This window comes from Rousettus aegyptiacus, unplaced genomic scaffold (genome assembly GCF_014176215.1).
Source record: "Rousettus aegyptiacus isolate mRouAeg1 unplaced genomic scaffold, mRouAeg1.p scaffold_m13_p_17, whole genome shotgun sequence".
Lineage (NCBI taxonomy): Eukaryota > Metazoa > Chordata > Mammalia > Chiroptera > Pteropodidae > Rousettus > Rousettus aegyptiacus.
Genome location: NW_023416292.1, coordinates 32290088 through 32314543, shown reverse-complemented (window position 1 = coordinate 32314543; position 24456 = coordinate 32290088). Strand labels below are relative to the sequence as shown.

The following is a 24456-nucleotide window of genomic DNA, read 5'->3' as shown; positions in this document are numbered from 1 at the left end:
TTCCCAAACCTTGGTTTCTTTTACTTAATGGGATTCTAATTAATCCTACTTCACCAAATCACTACACAGTGCCTAGGACATGGCGAATGCTCCTGAAATGGGCTCTGATATTATTCTTCACGCTTCGCTTATTTGGTGGAGGGAAATGGTTTACCGTGTACAGAATGGACCCAGAGCTCGGCCCTCTGAGCCAGAGGAAGGGGACCTCAGATCCTTCTTGTCCTGGGAAGTTAAGATCTTCCTGAGGACCAGCAGGGCAGGACCCGCTTGTCACCTTAAGTGAGACCGTCTAGCAGGGGTGATGGCTCATAGCCTCCCTCTCTCCCTGGAAAATGCCAGGTTATTAATTACCGACCCAGGGCTTCCTTATCTCCTCCTCTGCCACTTCCGTCTCCAAAGACAGAGCCCTGGTGCCCCCTCCCCTCTCTTCACCCCTAGTGTTAGGATTTATCAGCAGTTCTCATCACTTGCCTTTGTTCCCGTTTTTCTAATGGGCTCCCATGTCAGGAGAATCTATTTTGTAATGGTAACAGGCATTTTCCCTAATGATCGTAATTGAAAAGATCAACTGAGGAGAGGAAGTGAAAAGAAAGGGCCATTTTTACTGCTCCACTGCCCCCCCCCCCACTCCCCCAAGCTGGAGCAGGCTGGCTGTGGGCCCGGGCTTGCTGGTGGCCCCTCGGATGTGGTCAGTGCTGGGCTGTGCAGAGAAGGGGCTGCTCGGCTGAAGGGCTGTCATTCAGACACAGACAGAGACACAGGCAGGCACAACCCAGAGACCAGACGGCAAGACACGCAGGCGGCGCCCAAGAGCCTGGGAGGGACAGTGCCCCGAGCGGGAAGGAAAATAACTCTGGGCCTTATTATTACCGTAGTAATACTGCTAACATTATTTGTCACTCGTTGTACCCCTTACGTTGCACCCCTGACGTTATCTCACTTAATCTTTAAAGCCTCTCGAAGAAATTGGTATTCGCCTCTCAAAGATAAATTGAGTTTAGAGATGTTAACTAAGTAACCTGTTTAAGGGTAGGGCGCATTAAGTGAAAGAGCTGGGATTCGAACCAGGGACTTTTTGATGCCAAAGTCCAGGCTCTTGAGCCAGTCCTCTGAGGAGGCTGGAGGCTGAGCTGAGGAACTGTCAGTTGAGGGCTTGGGCAGAGGAGCTGGGGAGGCCATTCTTTGTTATGTTCGGCGCTGGGGGCATCCTCTTTGACCTTTGGCCTGACCCTCGAAACCTAGGCAGAACCATGGAGACGAGGATTATGACCAGCCTCCTCATCCCCCATCCTTTCTTCTGCCCCGGAAAGTGCAGCCACCAGGCAAATAACCAATGGCCCCTGGAAAGTCTGCAGAGACGTACCTGAGAAATACCTGAGCATGTGCACGTGTGCGTGTGTGTGTGTTGGGGGACCAGGGGCTCTTCTGGTCTGAGGCTTACAGACGTGGTCCATTAACAATGAGCTCTGCCGTGTCTTGTAAATTTATTAGGAGAACTGGTGTAATTAAAATTCCAGGTTAGCAGGAGGGGGAGCAGAGAGCCCTTGCTTTCTTTCCTTCTTTCCGAGATCGAGGCTGAACTACCGATGGGGATAATTAGCAGAGTCCAAACAGAGAAGGAATTAATGCTCCTGGAGAAGCTGGGATGGGGAGAGACAATGCCCAGCTAATTACGGCCGCACCAGGCTTTACGACTGGGCGCTGCTTCCACCTTCATTAAGGGACTCAGAGATAAATTGGAGGCTAATGTGAAGCGTTCTAGCTAACAGAGCATTGGCATCAGTTTAGCAAATATTAATATTATTATTTTAGCAGATGGTGACTAGCCCTTTCTGCCTGATTGATCAGGGCATGTGGCCCCTCTGAGTGTGGAGATCAGGGCCACGGTGGTGGGGGGAGGGGCAGATGGAGAAGCAGAAAGATTCTTTATTCTCTACCTGCCTCTTCCTGTTTGTACTTGCAGCTAAGTAGTCAGAGGAAAGGTCTGCCGGGGGTCCACGTGGAACAAGAAAAACAGGTCAGCAGTAGAGAGAAGGGAGGGGCGAGGCAGTAGGGCACACCTGGAGAGTCCAGAGCTGGGAGCCCTGTTCACTTCTCCTTTCAAAGGCCCCTCTGCTTTTAGTTCTTGAGTGTGGCCCGGTCCTTCAGTCCTTAGAGGCCTCTTTTTCTAAGCAGGACCAGTGGGGGTGCCACCCAGCTTGGTCAGGACTTTCTTGTACCCCGCTTTCCCCCATTCCAGACAGCCCGACACAGACCCTAAAGAAACCCAGCCAGATCCAGACACCTCAATCTTAGCCTTATGTATTCGCAGCCACATGTTATACTCCCACCTCCGTGGGCAGGGACGGCAGAGTAAGGTTAGAACGGTGAGAAGAGAACACGCTTTCGAGAGCTTGCAGGGATGGGGCATTCTGGACCTGCCATCTCTACTCTTGAAGTTCCCACAGTCGAAGGGAGAAGAGTGCTTCTAGAACTGTAAATCCTAGGGCTCTGCAACTCCCAGATACCGGATCCTGAATGCTGAAGCTCAGACACACTACAGTCAGAATATCACCAGCATGGGTTCTAACGGATCAGGCGAGCATCCTCAAAGGAAGGCAAAATCTGCAGAATTCCTTCCTTCCAGCAAAGAGGGAGAGAGTGACTGTTCAGTTTAAAAAAAAACACAAGACTTTTTTGTTCCGATAAGATGCTGTGCATTTAATTTGCCATCACAAGCAGGAAAAATATTATCTGTGATGCAGAAGGCCAACTTCAAAGACAGGTGGCTGAATCACAGAACATCTCCAGAGTCATTAGAGAAGTGAACAAACATCACATCCATCACACACATCTCATGGCCATGTGTAAGCAGGAGAATGACTATTCCGGGCTGCCAGCCCGGGAGGGGCAGGGCAGCCCAGGGTCCCCCAACAGGCTTCTGCATGTTCTGGAACACCTCTGAATCTCTGCTTACTACCTCAGATCCGAAGCCCACGCTACCCACACCCTACACTGCAACTTGGCCTATAGAAAAAGTTGAAAGGAAGAAAGGTGGAGAACTGCCCATCAGTATCCCCTTGCAGGAGTGGGGGGCAGGGAGAGTCTGTCAAGGAAGGAATCAGACCTTCCATCTTTAGAGTCTTTAAAGAAAAAGGGGGACTTGCTTTTTAGCTGGGACAGTTTGTGTAGAAGTGTTTCCAGGTCGGGGTCTGATTGAGATTTCCTGTGCAATTTCTAGCACAGACACTGGCATGTAGGAGGGTCCCAGTAAACGATAGTAGAGTCTACATCTCAATTGTTGAATCTCAGGGTGTTACTAGAAATCCCATGAGCTAGAGACTTAGAGCAGGAGAAAAGCGTGAGGGAAACACACAGTGGTGAAGGGAACTAGACACTTGCATTTTTTATGAAACTGCAAATAAAAAGACCCAGCGCTCTCTGATTGGAGAATCCAGACCCAGGCAGCGGCTCTGGGGTACAGGGAGTAGGCCGGGAGGCGGGATACTTGGGGGCTTGGTCCTGAATGCCACAGCATCTCCCCAGACCCTGTGCTCACCTAAATCCCAAGATCCCAAAGCCATTCTCAACCTCTGTCTTCCTTTCGCTATGATCAAGGGCCTCCTCTGCCTCCCCCATCCCTTTCAGCCCCCCAGCCTGGCCCTGGGCTTCCTGAGGCTTGTGACTCAGCAGCCAAAGTTAAAGTTCCCCAGGGCTGACAACTCAAACTCCCTTTCTGAAGAGGCCTGCAGGGAAGGCATACTGATTCATCAGGGCCTGCTGGCTTTCACTCCTCAGCCGTCTCTCGCCCTCAGCCTGGCGTCCAGGTACCTGTCATTCCAGACTACGGGGCGTCCCTCTGAAGTCAGAACACCAGTGCCTCTAGGTATCCGGACATGCTACACACATACATCCCCCACCATGCTCCCTCCCACCGCCCCGGCATTTCGGCCCTGCACAGACAGGAGGGGCTCCATCCCAGGTGGGACTCGACAGGTGTGTCCTCACCTTGAATTATCCCCTTCAGGATCTGAGGGGTCGGGATCAGCATTAAGGGCCCCACTGGTGATGGGTCATTGGAGGAAGGATGGAAGGGAGCTGGAGAGGCAGGCGGGAGACTTTGTGACTTGGGGGAAGTCATCCGTCTGGTGAGTATGGGGAGTGGGGTGGCGTAGGAGGCGAGGGCACCAGAAAATGGAAGTCTAATAATACTTGCTGGGCCCAATCTATTCTGAGATTCTTCAAGGGGGAGAATCTAACTCTCCAAGCTCCATCTGTACCACCCTCTAGAAGTTCCTCTTTATGTCTAACCTCAGTCCCTTCTGCTGAAGTAGTCAACCCATTGATTAAACATTGCCAAGGGGAGAGAGAGAGAGAGAGCGCGAGCGAGAGAGAGAGAGCCCTAGCGAGCACAGAGAGCTTCAGCGCTCAGCGCCCCCTACAACCCCCACAGGGCCGGAGGTGGGCTCCACGTCCCCCCAGGCTGGACTCAGCCCCATCATACACACACAAGCTTCCCCTTGGCCAACTACCCTGCTCCCTCTCCTCTTTCCCAAATGGCCCTGTTTCTAACCCAGGACCTACCTATATCCCTGACCTTTAACCTCAAGTGTAAACAGAGCCTGGAACCTGCGGCCTCTGGGGAGCTTACCCCACCCGTCCCCGCCCTCGGACCGCTGCTCGGTCCCGGCTTCTGGTCCCAAGAGAAGCTCGTGGAGACGAAATTCCCGCCTCTCCGCAGCCCCTTCCTCCCTTTCCCGCGCTGGTGCGGCGAAGTCCCGACGCGACCCCTTGGTATCCCTTAGGCCCAGCACCACTGTCGGGGGACGAGGCGGGTGGAGTCTGCGGAGCCAAGGAACCCCGGCGCCGTGGTCCCTGCAGGATCTCCCCACCCCCACCCCCCATTCCCTCGAGGCCTCGCGCTGGCCCCGGGGCACCCCTCCCCGGAGGGAATGCCACCCGGTCCCCCCTCCCGCCCAGGACCCTCCGGGCGTCGGGATCCGGACAAAGAAGCCCGGCTGCAGCGGGCGAGCGTGGCCGCACGGCGGCCGGGTGGCCGGTAAATAAACGCCGGGACCGGCCGGCCGTCACACTGCCCACCCTCCCCGGCTACCGCCGCCAGGGCGCGACACGCCATTCCCCCTGTCGCGACTCCCGGGAGACGCCGCAGCCGCGCGCCGGGCCCGGGCCCCGCGGGCTCGGGCTCCAGACTCACCGGCTCCGGCGAGCTCGACTCGGTTCGGGCTCCCGCCTGGGCTCGGCGGCCGCCCGGGGCTGCGTCGGGCGCGGGGTCCGCGCGGTTCGGGCAGGAGGCGCCCGCCTGGCAAAGTCCGCGGGAGGCACCGGCTCAGTCGCGCACCGGCCCGAGTCCCAGTGAGTCAGAGAGAGACCGAGAGAGCGAGTTATAGGGGCGGGGGGTGGGGAGGGAGGCCGCGGCTCCCTCCCCCACCCCGCCCCCCGCCCCCCGCGGAGACGCGGCCAGCCGCTCGCGGGCACCGAGACCTCGTGCCAGCCGCGGACCCAAGTTTCTCCCCGCGAGGCCCAGGGGGCTCCGGCCGCGCACCCTGAGAAAACAGACAAACGGGCGGGCGGGCGGGCCCCGGGACTCGACACCCCGCGAGCGACGACTTGTGTCCCCAGCCGGGATGTCCCTGGTCTCCGACTCGCTCCGCGGACCCCTCCCCTGGCAGATCGCCCGCGGGGCGAGCGGAGAGACGCGAGGGAAACCGAGGCCCCGAGGGGCGCCACCTTCCAGGGTTCCGGTTTCCGCGAGGTCCGCTCAGGGGCGCAGCGGAGCGGGGCGCAGGGGCTCCTCCCGTCCCCGGCCCCCTTCGCGTCTCTCCGCTCGCGCTGCGGGCCCCGGGCCAGGGCACCGGCCGCGGCTGCCGCGAATCCGGAATCCCGAGCCGAAGTTCTCTCTCTGGGCTCCGGCTGCGGGGCCAGAGCCCGCGAGGGAGGGGGCGGCGGGCGAGCGCGCGGCCGGGGAGGGGGCCTCGCGTTCCGCGTTACCTGCGTCGGCCGCGCTCGGGCTCCGCTCGGGGGGCTGCAGCTCGAAGCTCCGACAAGTCTCCACGTCCAGCCCGAGAGGGGGTGGCCGGGCCCGGCACAGGGAGGCCAGGACCGCGAGCGCCGCCTGGCACCGAGGCCCCCCGGACCCCCACACCCCGCTCATGCCCGGGACGCCCCGGCACTGCGAGCAGCCGCCGGAACCCGCGCCGTGGCCGCACTGGGGAGGGGCAAGGAGGCCCCAAGAAGACCCTCCCCGCAGCGGCCCCCCGCGGCTCCGTTCGGCTTTTAATCACTTCCCCGCAGGGTCTCCGCCCCTCACGTGGCATCCCGCGGCAGCTGGCGAGTCTGGCGCCTCACGGCCGCCCCCTCTACACTCGGGGACCGGTCTGAGTCCCAGCGGGTTCGAAGAGATGGCGGTCGCCCTGCCTCCGGGAGGGCGGAAGGCCTGGGAAAGGGCCTGGGATGCGGCTCCGCGCTCCACTGCCTGGCGTGACCTTGCGAGGGCCTCTCCGAGCCTCAGTTGCTTTCTCTGTCAAAGGAGTGTGATCGCGAGTGCCTCACGGGCTGCCCAGGGACATACAGATAGTGTCTGTGAAAACATTGGGTAAATTGCCACATGCCACACAAGTGGCAACGAAATAGATAAGCCCGCGGCAGAGGGAAGGACGACCCGGCGGGGGGCGGGGGGTGGCAGGACCTTGGCAAGCGCTCCCGACGGGAGAAGTTAATCAGACTTCACCCTAGTCCCAGCTGCGGAGGGCAGAAGACCCTAAGACTGCGGGGCAATACAAACTGCAAAAAGACTTTCCAAGCCCCGCAATCCTGCGGTCCGCCGTACCCGCACGTTGTTGCTATGGCGACGGGAGGCAGCGGCCGTCTCTCTCCATGGCAACCGGAGAGGAAAGTTTCTGCCGAATAGGAATGGGGGGCATTTCAAGAGGGCGCTCGGTTCCCGCCAGACCCACCTCCCCGCAGCCCTGCAACCCCACGGGGAGGTAACGTATCTCGCAAGGACCAGGACTAACCGGGAGGATCGAGGCTAGACTAAGGCAGAACTCGCCTCCAGGCACCGTGGCGCGAGGTCCAGGAGCAGGCTGAGGGGCTCCGAGGAGCCTCACGCAGTCCTGGAAATCTATGGGCCGCCACTGGACGCGGCCCCGCGGGTACCCTGTCACAAAAGTTCTGCGTCCTCGGCTTCTCGGGGGATGGGCCCCCTTCTGTGCGGGGCTCACTGGAAGTTCCAGGCTCGGGTCCCTTGGCTTTCCAGAGCTCGGAAGGAAACTTTGGCTGCAGCACCCAGAAGCCGCAGGGCTGATGTGTACCCGGGTGGCAGATGGGGGAGAAGGGTCTTTCCTGCTAATTAACACGCTAATGGGAAGTGGCTTGGCGGTGACTCACGTTCCGGAGGGAGGCGATTCGGAGCCCCAGCTCCTGGCGGTCGCCACCAGGCACCATCGGCGCCAGCCGCGCTAGCCCACCTGCCCTTGGACTTGAGAGCCTCGGGCAGCTAATGTCCCAGGAACACTGGCCAAGAGAGGCCTGAGGGGACCCTGGCCCCACCAAGCGGGTTTTCTGGTCAGGACACGCTCCCTGGCGCTGTCCAAGGTGCTGAAAGCCCAGTTAGTGTAGCCTTGGCGTGGGAATGGGGTGGGGTGGGCATTGGGACGGGTTCGCAGCTTTCACTGGGACCTCTGGAGCCTGCAGTAATAGACGGCTGGGAACGCAGGCAGGGAGGGTAGGGGGACAATGGGCGGGGGACTGAGAAGGCTTGATCCCAGTGACACTGTGCAACCCAGGCCACCTCCCTGAGAGAGGCGCTCCGTGGCCACTCCAAGCACAGGTGAGGCTATGGCCCGTTGGCCTCCCAGTGCTTCTAGAACCCACCTGAGGAGCTCAGAGGTCCTGTTATCTTCCCCGCCACCCCCCAATGCAAAGCTCAGCACCTGTGAGAGACAGGAGCTAGGAGGCCCCTTGTTACACGCTCATTAGCAGTTTCTGAGGAGGCAGGCTTGTGTTTATGTAAAATACAAGCGGAGAAGAGCTGTTCTCTGCCCGTGTTTATGGCAACTCTGTCACTCCGCGGCGATTTCGCCCTCCCCCTCTCGAGTTCCCGGGGAAATTCGCAGAACAAAGCGCCTTGTTTTGCCTTTGCAGAGAATGAAAAAACACAGGACCGGTCCAAGGGCCCAGGCCTGCGATGCAGGGAAATCAATATTTTGCTTACAACGAGTGGGGGAATTTACATCTAAACCCAAGGCAAAGGAGCCTGTTCGGAGCAGAGCAGGTGGCAGGAGCCGAGAATTAACAGATAATTTCTCATTGTTCCCGGATTCAGCCTCCACACCCGGCAGGCGGTTCTGCAGCGTCTCTGGCGCCCAGCAGCATCTCTGGACCTGGCATTTCTCAACCGAATAGGGAGAAGGAGGTTCTTGCTCTGATAAGGCTGTGGAAAGGGCTGGGGCTCCCGGGTTAGTCAATAACTATCAAATCTGGAGTGTGTGCGTGAGAGAGAGAGGGACAGAGAAAGAAACGGAGGCAAAGATAGAGACAAGAGGAAGACAGACGGGGAAAGGCAGAGACAGAGACGGAAGATGAGAGACACAGAGGGACCAACGCATATATAAAGGGGCTCTTATTAAGAAAGAGAGATGAAAGAGAAATGTATTTTTTTCTTACATTAAGAAAAAGCTTCACCCTAGTTGTCCTCTTCATGCCCTCCCCCGTCCCCCCCCCCCCCGCCACCACCAGGTCAACTGCCGATTCTCATAGTCACATAGCCAGCCACAAAGCAGAAAGAAAAAAAAAAATCCTCATGTAAAGATGGGAACTTTTCCTTTCTAGAACCCCTTTCTCTCGCTGGCCCAATCTTAAAACACATCTGTGCTTCTTCCTATGTGAAGAGACCAAATTCAGACTCCCAGGGTCCTACGCGGGCCCAGGGAGGGAAGGAGAGGACGGAAGTGGGATTGTTGCCCCTTCGCACTTTCTCTCAGGGAAAAGCCATTCTGAGTTTCAGTTTAGGAGTGGGAGGAAAGAGACGGGGGCAGAGAGAGCCGGCAGGGCATAGTGGCAAGCGAGGGCGCTGGGCAGGGCGCCAGCAGGCTGGGTTCCAGGACCGGTGCACCAGACCAGCGCAGGGCAGTCAGATCCCATGTCAGGACATAGATTTCCTTCTCTGCAAGATGATGAGGTTCAATGAGGAGCTCTTTGAGGCTCCTTCCAGCTGCAATACTAGAATTTTATATGGGGGGGGGGAGGAGAAGGCTGAGGAAGGGGAGGGAAGGAGGCAGGCGACTGAAGAGCAGCTTTTCCAGGCGGTGAAGAGGAGGGTGGTGTTACAGATGTCCAGGCTCGCTGCAGGCTTCCCCTTCCCCGTTGCTCTCATCTTATCTGCAGCCATGGCTGGAGCTTCCTGAGTCTGGAGCCCCCTCCTCCAAGGCCAGAGTGCTGAGAAGCAGAGAGGGGAATTAGAGGTGGGGCGTGCGGCAGAATGAGAGGAGGTTTGAGACAGAAGCCAGCAGCCTCCCCCTCCTTTGCCCCCCTCTCCTCGGAAATAGCCAAAATGCACCCTCCTGACCCCCACCACCACTCCAAGTCCCTTAAGGGCAGCCTGACTGTTGTTCTTGGACAGGTTCCCACCCTGCTCTGAGCAGCAGCGTCCTGTTGAGTTACACTACAAATCAAATAAATGAAAACAAAATAATAATTCTAAAAAAAAAAAAAAAAAAAAGTTAAACCTCAGTAGGAAATTGCTAATGCTGTAGGCGGGAAGAATGAGCTCCTTTGACATGAGCAGATGTGTCATATTGTCTTTCTATCTCAATGCAATTTCTAAATAAGGAGCCCTTTCCCCATTCCCTCCTCCCCTCCAAGCCCCCAGCAGAGATGTAAAGGGAGCAGTCTGACGTTCATAGCTGGATTGTCTGCCGCACAGGGAGAGACACCAAGAAATAGACACGAGCAGACCCATCGCTTTGCCAAGAGGGTTGGAGCCAAGACGGCTGTCCCCCCAACCTCGAGGACCTCTGATCTTCCTTTCCCACCTCCCCCAAATGCTCGCTGAGGCACGTGGCCATTTTCTGCAAAGGTTTTACATTTACTCTAAGAAAATAGACATCAGTTGAACCTGTTCTACTGCTGATGGAGAATTAAGTTGATGTCCTATATTGGGGGGTGGGAGTAACTTTACGCTATTATTTGGAACGAGCTGCTATGGAATCTCTGTGAGGTTTCTGCCAGAAGAGCTTTATCAGTATTTCCAGCAGATGTCACCCTCTGCCCCCCCATCCCCCACACCAACATAGCAACTCTAGCCAAAGCTGGGTGACTAATGCAAACCATGCCATTCCAAGCCATCATCAGAGTTTTCAGGAATTCCTTTGTGCCTGAAAAGATGCAGAAGACATTGCAGAGCCCCGAGTCAATGCCCAGGTATTTTTGAGAGTCTAGTCTTGCTTTTATTCTACAAAAGATCTTCAGCAATTCAGACCTCCTAAGCCAGCAGTATATTTGTCTCTTTCTCATTCCTTCCCCATTTCAGAGGTCTCACCTCTTGTTCTGTGCTCTCTGCTCAAGCAGACAGTGCTCTACATTAGATTCGGGAAGACCGGGCAGGCTTCGCTGCTTCCAGCAGTCTGGGGACTGGCGAAGCAGAGACAGGTGCAAGGTCAAAAGGCGACATCATCCCTGAAACAGTTTTGGAGTCGGACCTGGCCATGGTGAGTCCAGGGCTCTCTCTGTATTATTTAAGAAGTGAGAATGATATTGGAGGGGAGAGGCTAGGTAGAAAGCCAAGTGCATTCCTCTTTACATTGACCTCGTGTAGAAGAAAGAGCGCACGTTCTGGAGTCAGACGGACCCGTGTTCAAATCTGGCTCTATCACTTAAGAACTGTATCGCTTCAGGTGCTGTACTTTAGTTTTCTGAACCTCAGGTTCCTCATCTGTAAAATGGGACATATGAGGCCTGTGTTATAGTGTACAAGAATGATGTGTTACGTTAAATGTCTAGTATGCTGTGATTGATTCATAGCAAGTGTTAAATGACAGTTTCTACCCTCCTCCTTTTGTCTCTCGGATCATAGAGGGACATTCAGCAGGCGCGCCGTCCAAAGCTTAACCCTTAGTCTTCCATCAGGCAAGTCCCTGAAGATTGCCAAGAGGGAACTGATCTCATTTAATCCCATAAAAAGCCCAAGAGACAGAATGGGTGGATGTGATTGTCCGTTTAGTTAATGAGGAAATTTAAGTGACTGGTCCCCGGCCACATAAACTAGGAGGTAGCAGAGAACTGGAATCTGGGCTTTCTGATCCCCAGTTAGCACCCTTTCCTTCTACTGGGGAGGATAGTGAAGGTGTAAATAATTTTATTTCTTTTACAAAAAGAAAAGAAAAGTTATAGTATAATAAAAAAAGTATTTGGAAATAAATTATCGGTGAAAGATTTACTCCTGGGTCTCTTTGCGAAGCTCTCGGCCCTCTGACCTGAGCCATTCCAGTTGCCTCTTGGACCCAGCTGCTGGTCTAGAGAAAAGATGATGGGGTGCCCGATGAAACACAGGGTGCGGCCAGACAGCGTCACGGCGCAGGACGTGCTTGGCCACTTCTCCTCCGAGGGCAGCTTGGGGAGTCTCTGTTGCATATGGGTTGTGTCCTGAGCTTTGAGCCCCGCTTCCAGGAAAGGGCCAAGCCAAGATTCTTGTAAGACCAGAACTCCAAAGGCTGGAATTCTCCCCAGGGAGCCTGGAGAGAGTTTGCAATCTCAGGACTCTGGCTGTTCCGCTAATGAAAAGAAACCAGATAAAATGCCAAAACTAATTAAAATGACAAATCCGAAAAGGCCCCGTCAAAACTAGAAAGTCTTAATCCTTGGTTTCAACAGAACCCAGGCAGGAAGAATCCACAGAGCATGTTATGGGTCAGGGTCTCGCAGCCCCCTGTGGAACTGAGGGGCTGGAGACCCCGGAGAGAACAGCTCTGTTCCCCAGGTTTTGACCTCCATCCATTCGGTGGAATAGAAGTCCTTTCTGCCCCGGCCTGCAGACCTAATCTACATTTCTGTTATTTGCTGGAGGTGCAGTAAATGGTTTTAGTGAGTCAGCCCCCACCATTTATTAATAACACGCCCATGTGTTTGTAAAGCGTGGTACAGTTTACACAACACTCTCAGATGGCACCTCGTTTCATCCTCACGACACCTCTGAGAAGCGGATATTATTATCCTCATGTCACTGGTGAGGTCTCATAGGGCCTAACAACCGATGAGATTACAGCTGGCAAGTGGCTGAGCCAGAACCTGAGCCCGTCTTTTCCCATCATTCATTCATTCATTCATCAGCATTTATGAGGCCCTGCTGAGGCCCAGTTCTGTAGCCGGCCCATAGGACGCGGTCCTGCGTTATTCTCCCCCTGCACGCCGGCCTTCGATCACACACAGTGTGCAGAGCCCTAAGCACGTGGGCTCTGTCCTGGGGGGGGGTGCACACAATCGGTTGTGGAGAGGGGCCACACGTGAAATTGGTTCAAGATGAGGTCTTCGACCTCTTTGCTGCAGAGTTGCCCACACCCCCGTCGGCTGTGAAATTCTCTCCTACGCCACGATTCCCTCCTTTCTGGATTCTCTCCTCTGCCTCCTCCCAACCCCTCTATTTTCTGTGGGGTTCAGCTCTCGTCCCTTCGTTCTTCTGTCTCCGCACCTTCTCTCTGAGTGATGTCGTCCACTCCTGGGGTTTCAGACACTAAATAACGCTAATATTAATAGCAGTACTACTGAACATTTACTGAGCACCTCCCGTGTTCTGGGGCCTCTGCTGCTCGGTCCATGCAGACTGGATCACTTACTTCTCACAACGACCCTGTTGCTCTCTGTGGTTTGCAGGTATTGAGTGACAGAGGCAGAAATTGAATCCAGGCAGTTTCCCCTCGAAGCCCAGCGACTGGAGACTCCCAATTCTGTTTCTGTGACTCATCTGTCTGCCCCCCAGGATCTGCATGTGTGTTTCTACATTCCTGTTTATAACGACTTTACCCCAGACCCCCTAATCTGACATGTCCATGACAGAATCCATATCTCCCTTCACAAAAACCTGCTCCATCCCCTTAAAGACGGACATTAAACTAAACCAAACCAAAAGCCTCGGAACCCTCCGCGATTCTCCCCTCTCCCTTATCTGCCCACCCTCAGTCTGTCACGGAAGCCTCTTGTTTTCCTCTCTAAAAAGTTTGAACCCTTGTCCTCCTCGCCGCTGTCACTGCCCGGGCTGAGGCACTCAATGCCTCTCTTCCGGGTCATGGCCGTCGCCTAATGGGATAATATGATTTCGTCCTAGACTTCCTGGGGTCTTCAGATGAGGCTGACAATCTGCAGCACGGCATACGAGGCCTTTCCAGACCTGGCCCACGTCCATCTACCTGGCCTCCTCTCCCGATACCCCTGGCGTCCGAGTAGGCGGCCTGTGCCGTGGTCACAGGGCGATAATTTCTATCTCTCATCTTCACGCCCACCCAGACTTCTGTGCTTCTGCTCTTTGCTTCTTCGGCCCCCCTCCCCTTCTCCCCCTGTGCCCGGTCTAGATTCCAGAACTTTGCAATTGCTTCTCTGCCCTGAGTGCCTTTCCAGGTGGTTCCTACAGGGCATATTGGGGCACAGAGGTGAAGAATGGGGCTTTGGAGCCAGGCTGCCTGGGTTCAAATCTTAAATTTGTCCCGTAGTTGCTGTGTGGCCTTCAGCAAGTTACTAAACCTCTCTGTGCCTTCAGTTTTCTTGTCCATAAAATGGAAATGATAATAGCAGTACCTCTCTCGTCAATTTGCTGAGAGTTTTAAATGAGTTGATAGACACAAAGCACTCAGAACAGCCCCTTCCCCGACTTCCAAGTCTGGCTCGCGAGTCCCCGTTCTTGTCAGCCCGCTGCGCCCAGTGCTCACATTTGTCATAGAGGTTAGCAGCAGCATACTCAGCATACTGTTTGTTGGTGGCTACTAAGCTGTCAGCACCTCGAGCTGGAGTCCGTGTCCTGTGCATCTTTATATCCTCGGTGCCTCACCTGTGGCTCTCATTCATTCAGTGAGCGTGCATCGCTACAGAGAGGTGGATGTGCGAATGTACCATGGTGCAAAGCGAGTGTGTAAGTGCTGGAAGAACCCCAGAAAAAAGCCAAATCAAGGAAGGCTTCCTGGAGAAGCAGACTTCTGAGATTTTAGGTAGGAAAGAGTGGAAGGGATGGGGAAGAGAGTCATCCCAGGGCTGTGGGAACAGCCTGTGCCGAGGTTTTCAGCACAGATGAGCACTTCACAGGTGACAGACAGGTGGGAGAGGGCGGTGGGCGCACCCACATTTACCTCTCTGACCTCGGTCTCGCTCAGCTGGGTTTCCCCAGAGAGCCCAGGTCTCTCCAGCCGGTCAGAAGGCACCTGGAGGGAGAGCCAGGCCCTGCCCTCGAGGAGATTGTGATGAAGCTACGGGAAGCTGGGAGGAACCGGCTCCCAACTCCTCTGTGAACGCCCCGGAGTCTGGGTCACAACAAGTTTCTTTATGAGAAGAAATTGCTCATTTGTCTCAAGTGCCAAGCCATCGCCGTGAAGCAAGTATGTGTCTGCTGGGACAGCTGACTGTTTTCCAGGATAAATTTCTGATAATAACACAGAGTCATTACTGTGCAATTAGCACTGCTAACGGGGAATGTGCGCTCCCTTCCCACTCCCTGCCTCGCCCTCCCTTCCTGCCTCTCCCTGCTCTTTCTCACCCCTGCTGCATATTCTCCTCTAGCCTCTCCCTCCGGCCTGGCTGTGGGAGCCAGAGAGGGCCCAGGGTGGAGGATCAGAGTTTGGATTTCCATGCTCAGGCCTCCCAAATTAACAAAACGCACGCGGAGCTGGGAGGAAGCAGAGAACAAAGGGCGGGCAAAAGGCTGGGAGAGGTTGAACATCGGAAGTTGAAAAAGGGGGAGCCGGTAGTGGGGGGGGGGCTTGCTCTTCAGGGTGCGGAGCGGCTATCTGGCTGTCTGCCATCCTAGGGACCCTATCTAAGGCCCCGGTAATGGGGGAACTTGTCTCACCAGTAATGAGACAACCCCAGCGTCACCGGCTGTGTGGGGGTGACATTGTGTTTGTTTAGGCTGCTGGGAGGAAGAGCAGCTATGTTTGATGGGAACATATTTTGTTTCATTCTGAGTAATTAGTGCCCCCCCCCACACACACTTGCACAAACACACACTCAGCCACACAGACATACACGCATAGGCCACATTCAGACACACGTCCCCAGGGGGAGTTTTCCGACATGCTCCTGAAAGCACCTGACAGATTCTCTGACACGCTTTTCCTCCGGGAGTCTATTGAGGTTTTAGGAAACCTCAGCGATCTTTGTAGGATAGAGAGGGGCACGTTTTGAAACTGCTGAGGAAAATGTGGCGGGGAGGCCTGCGGCCCACGGAGGCCCCTGTCCCCGCTGATCTTCCTCGTGGTGGGCTGGAGACTCATCCACTGACCTGACCAGCTGAATCTACCGTGGCTGATGGAGCCCAGCCCCACCGTTTCGGGGGAAGAGGGTGGGCAGGGAGGAAAACAGGAAGGAGGGGTAAAACGGTTAAGCCTGTTCCTTAAGGAGGAAGAATCAGGGGCAGGGTTCTGCCGAGACAGGGCCTGGACACAGAGGAAACTTCCAGACAGAGCAGGCGGGTGGGTGGCAGCCTGGCCCCGCTCCACAGCGGGTGCAGGCTGCACGCGCCACGTGAGGGCCTCCAGCCCCAGCAGGAGGCGGACTGGGTGCTCTGGCTTGCCTCAGATCCAATTCTTTATGATTCTTGCTTGTGAAAATTACCGAAAACCTCATAGCTGTGCTCACCTGGGGTGGGGAGAGGGAGGGGGAGGAGGAGGGCGGCTTTTCATTATTTGTTGGATTAGATTGTGAGAGCCAAACAGCTTGACCAAGGGCAGTCGTTGCTTTCTCAGAAAGCCATTCTGATTGTCATCTGAACCGGGGAGCTTGTCCTGGAGGCTCATGGAGGTTTGGCGCTGAGCTCCTCCTGGAGGCTCACAGAGGCTGGTGCTGCGTTCCTTTGGGGGCGAGGAGAACTCAAGGAGTGCTCTCCCCGTCTCCGCCGGCCACCCACAAAGCCTGCTCAGATGGTTTCTCCCATGCACCCCCCTCAACTCGGCCCTCTTGTTCCCCCAAAGGCTCAGAGACACAAACACTGAGCATTTTCTCCTTTCCAGCATCTTCTCTGGGAGGAAGGTCCCATCTTCCTAATCAGGGTTAGAACCCCAAGAGCCCTTTCGTTCTCTGTCTCACCTGCCCTCAGACTTTACCGTAATTACTTATTTCATGACCTGGCTTCTAGGACAGGTAGGAAGTAGACTGCAGGCAGTGTGCGGGCAAGGCGTGTATCTGGTTTTTCACTTCGCTATTCCCAGTTCTTGCCTCGTAGCTGTTCAATCCCTTTCAATCGAACGAATTAACTTGACATAGGAATCTCAGAACTGGTGGTGATGAGGAGTTGTTTTTAACTTGATCAGTTCCTCCTTGCCCAGGGAAGGTTTACAGGCCACAGAATGGGAGAGGGCCAAGTCCTCAACTTGAAATTCCTAAAATCGCCCACACGGTGAGAACAGCTCCCTTGAAGGTCTACCAGGTAAAGCATGGAGATCTTCCCAGAGCTCAGTCGCCTGGACCAAGGCCAAGGGTAGCATTTATGGCAGGCCTCAGGCTCCCTTCTCTCCTCACCCTGGCACTGACGCTAGGTGCCTCCAGGAGAGATGCTCAGGGCAGGCACTGCCCGATTGGCTCCATTCCCTGGAAATCCTCTGTCTTGAACCAGGCACCTCAATTCTTTCCCCTCAGTTTCACCCGGAAGCTGTGGCTGATCCCTGCTGCCACCGCCATGTTCTGCTTCCGGGGGGAGCTGCTCCATCCCTTAGAACTTTCTTTCATCCTAGGGAAGACGTGGTTCTCTTCAGTGTGCAATGACAGGCCAACAATTTAAAAAAGAACCTTAAGAACTACTAAGGAAGGAATTATAGGTCGTATAACAAGGTTTTCGGTGGTTAGATTCTCAAAGCACAGCCTCCGATCAGACAGTCACCATGTTCAAGCCAGGAAGGGCAGGTGCATGTCACGGGCTCTGCGCCCTAGCCTGGTGAGGTTGAGCCATTCGGGTGGGGCTGCAGCTGGGTTCTCAGGAGTCACCAACTAAAAGGCAGGAATGAGGGGGTCCTGACATTCACCATAAGCTCTGCATCTGCAGCCAAGTGGTCCACCGGGACTGGAAGCGGGAGCTGAGATCCCAGCTGCCAACCAGAAAGTCGGAGGCCAGCAGGGGTGAGGCCACCACAAAGCAGGGCAAGGGCCACAGACTCTCGTGAAGACTCACGACTTGTTGTACAGGCCGTTGGTATAACCTGAGCAAGAGTAAAGAATTTGGGACATAACAGGAAGTTTCCTTTCCTTCCGCCTCTGCCAGTCTTCAGATGACCTTGCTGATAAAAACGTGAAATAAAACCACGGTAAACTGTCACCCAGAGATTTGGATAACCCTCATTTTCAGCCCAAGACAACTTTCAATGTGCAAGACCCAGCGGAAGTTAAGAGATAGGGTTTGGAGCTGGTGAGACATAGGTATGAATCCTAGGGACCTGATTAATTCAATGTGTATAACACCCCCGCCCCACACCCCAGCATCCTTTTCTTCATCTGTAAAAGGGGATAATATGGCCGCCCGTTACAGCTGTCTGGAGGATCAAATGTAGTAATACCTGGAATAGGCCTAGCAAACAATAAGCATTTCATAAATGCTCACCCTGAGGTTAGCATGTAGACTTGGGACGTGAGTACCGGGTGCCCTCAAATACGAGGAGATGGCCTTGATCGAGTCCTCCCGTACAGGCCCCCAGTGGAACGCCTCAGCCACGTGAGAACATTGGTGGCCCCACAGCAGACCGTCCTCAGCTGCCACAGGAGCGATCTGCCCCCAGGTGAAGTAGGCAGGTGTCTTTGCTGGCCTGGAAACGTCCAGATGGGCCCTCTCCCTCAATGCTGAGGTGGGCACCAGTGGAGGAAGGGCTTGCTGGTTAAATCCGGCCATTTAGACATAAATTATGAATCGGTGACCTTTTCTAGCTTAATTACTCCCACCGCTGGGTGGTCTGGGCTCTGGCACTAGGCCCTGGGGGGCAAATACTGCTCACAGTCAGCAAAGCCCAGGGCCCAGAGGTAGTGCTTTCATCCACCCTGGTTTGCGTGGCTATTTCTGTGGCAGGAAAATTCTCTTACTGTGATGAAGGGCACGCCCTAGACCAGGGGCTGGCCCCCTTTCGGCGCTCCTAATCCTTGTGACCTTTGCTGAATCACCTTATCCTTCTTTTAAGCTTGATATCATTGCCAGTTTATTTACTCTTTTAATTGAAACTGAGGGTCATTAATAAAACTCATACTAATAGAACTGTGGATTCTTGAGCTCATACATAGAAACATACACATTAAGACAAAAAGTGCACAGGGCACTCCACAAAGGGTGATTCCTGGGGGCCTTAGGGGGATATTTTTTTAGTTTGTAGCCTTGAGAAGGGAGGAACCACGAGGCTAACTTTTTAATTAATGGAAAACTTTCAACATATAGAAGAGTAGAGAGAGTAAAATGAAATTGCAGGTACTTATCACCTAGCTTAAAAAATTACCAACATCTTCCCAATCTAGTTTCCTCTCTTCCCCATCCCTTTATTTTCCTAGAGTATTTTAAAGCAAATTCCAGATACTATATCATTTCACTTGTCCATTTTTCTGCATGTGCTTCTAATAAAAACTTTAAATATATGTGTATATAACCGTATACATAAGTGTTTACCACCCTTAATAAAAAGTAACAAAATAATAATTTTCTAATGTTCCCTGGTTCATATTCAAATCAGCGACTTGTCTGAAAACTGTTTTTCTGGTTGGTTTGTTTCATTTAAGATCCGCAGTGGTTGGTTTTTAATAGTAGCTTCTGTCTTTCTCTATCCAAGTTGGTGACCCAACAGACATGGAGAACAGTAGTGCAGAGCAGGACGGGGACTTGCAACAAACCGACGCTTTCCAAGGACAAGGACTGAGCCCCGGAGAATCATTTTAGGCTCGGGCTTTTGGAGACTGCGCCCTGGAGCCTTGGGAAAAGAGATGTGTCCCTTTGGTGGAGCATAAAAGCCATCCTCGGAGGTAGGTCTTGCACGGTCACTGCAAAGCCGGGCTTGGGGCTTGGCCAGGGCCTTTGTGCTGCTCCTGCCTCGGAGGTCAAGGCTCTCGCTCCCGTTCATGGATTTAAGGAATGATTATTGGGCGTCTGTGCTGAGATGAGAGCTGGGGGAAGAGACAAGGAGCAGACACAGGCCGGGGCACTGTGGGGCTTGCCTCAAGACAATGTCTTAAGCTCTTTGTCAGGTGCATGCTAAGAGCTGCAGAAGCCAGAGGAGGGAGCAGCAGAGCCTGCTGGGCGTCAGGGAGGCTTCTAGTAAAGGCCACGTTTGGAACTGATTCCGGAGTGTGGGAGTTTCTGAGGGGGGACTTTGAATCAAATCTACAGATTTTAAAACCAGAAACAGACATGGAGATCAGAGAGAGCGAGATCAACCATCTGCTTTATTGCAGGTGAAGCTGACTTGGGGAAAACCATTTAGACTCAAGGCCCCGAGGAGCCCCCTGCTGCTCGTCCTGAGTGATTTTAAGTTAAATGCAATGGGAGAAGCATCGAGGATGCAGACAATTAAATGCAACGCTTAAAAAAAAAAAAAAAAAAAAAAACAGACTGTCTGTGATGCTATTGCAAACGGGTCAGAGATTCATTGGAGTGGATCCAGGAGGGCGGCGTTGAGAAGTCTGTCTTAGCAGAGGCCAGGAGTGGCTGTGGATCAGGTCAGGGAGGCCTCGCGCGTGACGAGGAAGGCTTCCTTCCCGTCCGCGGCCTCCATCTCCTCTCTCAAGGCGCTCGGTTGGCCCAGGGACCTTGTCCAAACCCTTTCAGCCACGCATGTCCCTCGCACGCTTTACTTCAGGAAATCTTCCCTTTCATCTCTTTTCGGTCTCCATGTCAATGTCTGCAGACCTGCCCGGCCACTCGAAGGCTGTAGTGGAGGCCGCAGCACTCTCCCGAGGCCCTTGCGCATCATACAAACACTTGCTACCGATGAATGCTGAGTCATCGCCTGTGAACTTCCAGAGGTAGGTCCCGGCCTTGGGTTTCTTTCCTATCTGCACAATACTTAACATAGGTGCTTACTCTTGGCCAGAGCCTCTTTCATTAATTCATTCATTCAACTAATGATCAAATCGCCATCTAAGTACAGAGGTACCATAGTGAGCAAACACAAACTTACCCCCCTATGAGGCTTATAACCTAAGAGATGGATAAAGAAAAATAAGCCAGTCTATAGTATCGTGCCAAGAAGGAAAATTATTGCGCAAGACGTGCAATAAAAAGTATCGTGCAAGACGTGCCAAGAATTTTCTTCTGAAGCGAGAGAAAGAAGATAGAAAGTGATAGGTGATGCTTTTATTGGTAGGATGTTCAGAAAAAAACTTGTCTGAGGAAATAGTATTTGACCGGAATAAAGAAAGGAAGACATCCAGGGAAAGTGGATTTCAGAGAGACGGAGGGGCACGTGCAAAGGCCGCGAGGTGGGAAGATGCTCGGGCGTTCGAGGAGCAGCGGGGAGGCCCGTCCGGCTGGCGCCGAGTGAGAGAAGGGGCGGAAGTGGGAGGCAAAGTCGGGGCGGCTGCGCAGGCGCCAGCCACACGTGGTTTTCAGGTTGAAACTAATTAACATGGACTAAACTTTAAGATTCAGTTTCTCAGCTGCTGCAGCCACACTGCTCAACAGCCACGTGTGGCTTGTGGCTGCCATTGGGGATGGCACACGTGTGGGTCATTCCCATCATTGCAGATGATGTGGGCCAGAGCTGACAGAGAGCCCTGTAGCTCTTAGTCAAGGTCTAGCGTATTGTTAGAGCGATGGGGGCTCTGGGAAGTTTGGGGCAAGAGTATTCGTGACCTGATTTGCGTTTTAGGAGAGCATTCTAGCTGTATGGAGGATATGGGGGTGGAGGGGCAGGGGTGGAAGCGGAGGAACCACTTGGGCGGTTTGGACCAGGATGGTAGCGGTGGAGGTGGTGAGGCCGCGTTGGGTTCTGGATACATTTTAACAGCGGAATCAAAAGAATTTGCTGATTGATTAAATGCAGGGTGTGTGTGAGAAAGAGTCATCAACGACGCCCAGGTTTTTGACCTGAGACGCCCGAGGCGGTTTCTGGAGAAGATTGCGGTGTCAAGGGACACTTCAGTTTTTACGATGAGAGGCATTCCGGCGTGTCCGTGTGCTGATAAGGACGGTCCGGTAGGCAGGAAAAGTGATGATGCAGAAGAAAGAGGAGCTAGTGCAGGAGCGATGACCTTGAGCGGGGGCGGGGGGACCCAGCGCTGAGGTGGAGAGGGCGACCGGCCGCTGACGGGCGGCACGGGCCCCACGTACCTCGGAGCAGGAGGGAGGCGGTCTCTGTGGAGTCAGTGTGCGGGCAGGTTGATGGCTATGGCTCACAGTGAAATAACGTGCTAGGTCATCGGCAGAGAGTGAGGAGGGGGCGTGGGCATGGAGGCGTTTGAGGACAGAGGAGAACGTGTGACATAGCCCTCTTGGAGAGGAAGTGAGTGAATTAACTAGTCGCATGTAGGAGCACCGGCCGGCAGCGCCGAGGGCTCACTTGAGGTTTGCAGTCATGAATTTAAAATGAGAAAAATAAGCGTGTAATTTTTCTTTCAGCCACGATTGCACGTGAAGGGTAGGCAGAGTTGGATTTAATCAGCATCGGATTTTTGCCAGGCAGATATCAAGAATGAAGCAAGGGCGAGATAGTTTGTTGTAACGATGCAAGGCAGGGATTCTGTGGATGGATGTGGGACTCTGAGTGGGAGGGGGGGAGGCGGGGCGTGTTCAGGGGAGTGGAGAGTGAGCGGTAATTGAGTCAACGGTTCTGAGGTCCCGATGTGTGTGAAATGACATTACAGGTAAAGATGAATGATGGGAGCTGGTGGCTAAGGAGAAGGAACCTCAGATGGGGGGGGGTGGTGAGCGAGTCAAGGAACTGAAGAGCCAGGGACATTGATACGGTTGTGGAGGTCGCCAAGAATCGTGACAGGTAGAGAGAGAAACAGTAAACCAGGCGTTGCAGTAGTCAGTGAATGTGGGAGCCTTTAGCAGAAAAAGAGAAAATTGCAAAACAAATGATACCGGGGGGTATAATCTGACAGCCCCCTCTTCAAAGCACCGGAGGAATTCTAGAGAGGAAGGAGAGGAAAGCCCCTGAAAGTGGCAAAGAGGAGTGAGGCCACGGGTCCCAGGTCCTGGTCCAGCGAGGGGGGACACGGTTTGGGACTCTGATGTCATGGCGATTATATTTTATTTGCGGGAGCCGGATAACACACAAGTAAGTACACGAACACGCGAGATAATAGTGAATGAGAAGTATTATGAGGAAAACGAAAGGGGTGTCGCTATCGATGCTGTCAGGCGTGGGGGCGGACGTGGCGTCGTTTCGGTGCGGGTGGTCTCAGGGACTGGGCCACGGGGCTCAGGCGTCCCGGGCGGCGGGACAGCCAGTGCAAAGACAAGTCCAAAAGCATGGTGTGCTTGAAGCAAGACCAGGAAAGATCGGGACCCCTCCAGACTTAGGGCACTGGGCTCCGAGTCTGACAAAGGAACCTTGCTGAACCCAGCCACCAGGAAACAGAGTTCTGACCTGAAATTGTTTATCTATAGCGCCTAAGGATATGTTAGAACTGAAAACAACATTCTGGATGAATCTCTGTGTGGCTCAGAGAAGTTCCAGTAGTCCCAATACCCAGTTTTTACAAAAGTCCACATTTTTTTTTTGCCCGTAACCAAAATCTTCTTGCTTTGTCTAAAGTCGAAGAACATTTTTTATTCTGTTTGCATTGTTGGCTGAACATTGCCACGTTGCTTCTCTCTCGCTTGTTCTCATTTTTGTATGTTATTGTTATTCAGTGTAAAACCAAAAGCTACGACCAGAAAAAAAACAACAACAGAGGAATGGCTGGAGGAAGCCGATCCGAATAACCTCTCGGTTAGTAGTTTTGCTTCTGCTCAGCCCTAAGACTTTCATATGCACCAAAAAGGCCAGAAATTTATCACAAAATGACATAAAATTGCATTCCATTAATTTCAGAGCCTTTGGCTCCGGCAGCTCGATTTTCAAGAGCAGTCGCTTCCAGGATGTTCTAGAAAACAGAGCACATTGGAATAAAAGCTATTTTGCTTATCTGTTTCATATTTTAGAATATCTTTCAGTACGTTCTCCAGAGATTTTGCTCCGAATTTCATCCGTTTATTTAGAATCAGCTCGCCTGCACAAGCCCTTGACTTCAACTTGCAGACAAAAGCTTAAAAACTGTGGATGAGGATGGTGAAACAGAAGCTCTTACAGAAACCAAATTAAGAAAAGTGAAATGCCTTTCAAAATGAATGGAATTACTTGAGAAGCAGAGACTGAAAAGCAAACGCCTAACCTTAGAATTATTACCTCGCTGTATCCCTGATACTTGTTTATTCGGCCTTTGCTTGAATTTCTCTAGTGACAAGGAACTCGCTACCTCCGAAGACAGGCCGTTCCATTTTTAAGCAGTTGTAACTCGACGATGTTCTTTCTCTCTGAGAGCAGAAGTGAGCTGTCTGCTGCATGCACCTGTTGGTCCTGAATCACCGGGCGACCGTCCCATCTCCCTTGGGACCAACATCTCCAATTCCTTCTCTTTGGGATTGTCAGACTTCTGCCGCCCGTGACCCTGTAAAATTCAAAATGGCAAAATTCACAGATCACAACTCAAATTCAGACATGTGTTTATCTCCTTGTGCTCGGGAAACATCGGGCAGCGCGATGCCATGAGCGGAGGCGGAGGGCCGCGAAGGGACCGTGCCCTGCTCGGTGTCTCCAGCAGGCGGCCAGTGCTGCCCGGGATGTACTTCCGTCCCTTCTCCTCCACTAGGGCGAAGGCCAAATGTTATACAAGCACGTGGATTTCTCGTGCTTTCGGGGAGCCATAAGTCCTTTCGAAAAGCTGATAAAAAGCAATGGACACCCTCTCCTGAAAAACGAACGTGCACATAACAGATTGCATTCGGTTTCATCAGACTTGCCCTGCCCCCCGCCCCCCCGCACCCCCCCAATCGCATGTGTGGACCGCGCCCCTCCCATGGGGTGCCCAGACACCAAGTTACGCGCATAGATTCGGCTATGAGCAAAACCTTCACGGCCCAGCGCTTGGTTCTCTGTGGATTTAAAAAGGGTTTTTTAATTGAGGGCTTGAAATGAGTCACTACATTCACCCCATCCTCTCAACAAAGTGTACCAAGTGTGTGTTATGTGTCACCCGCCAGGGGGTGACAAGGAACAAGATGCGTTCTCCACTCTGGGAGCCGGCGCCCAGTGGGCC

The 24456-nt window shown here is 53.6% G+C and overlaps 1 protein-coding gene across 6 annotated transcripts in view; it reads right to left on the bottom strand.

Moving 5' to 3' along the window:
• The window catches only part of SYT6 (synaptotagmin 6), a 51285-nt gene extending 45037 nt beyond the window's left edge, over positions 1 to 6248 (bottom strand). For 3 of the 6 annotated variants that reach the window (XR_001594392.2, XR_004955258.1, XM_016124425.2), the window contains exon 1: positions 5989 to 6242. Coding sequence is in view for 1 of the 6 variants with exons in the window: in XM_016124425.2 (XP_015979911.1) it covers positions 5989 to 6151 (163 nt within the window). In the remaining 5 variants the exon portion in view is untranslated. Of the gene's footprint in view, positions 1 to 5194; positions 5234 to 5988 lie in introns of those variants that run through there. The other 3 variants (XR_004955259.1, XM_016124426.2, XM_016124427.2) reach the window with 2 other exon arrangements.
• Positions 6249 to 24456: the final 18208 nt, after the last annotated feature.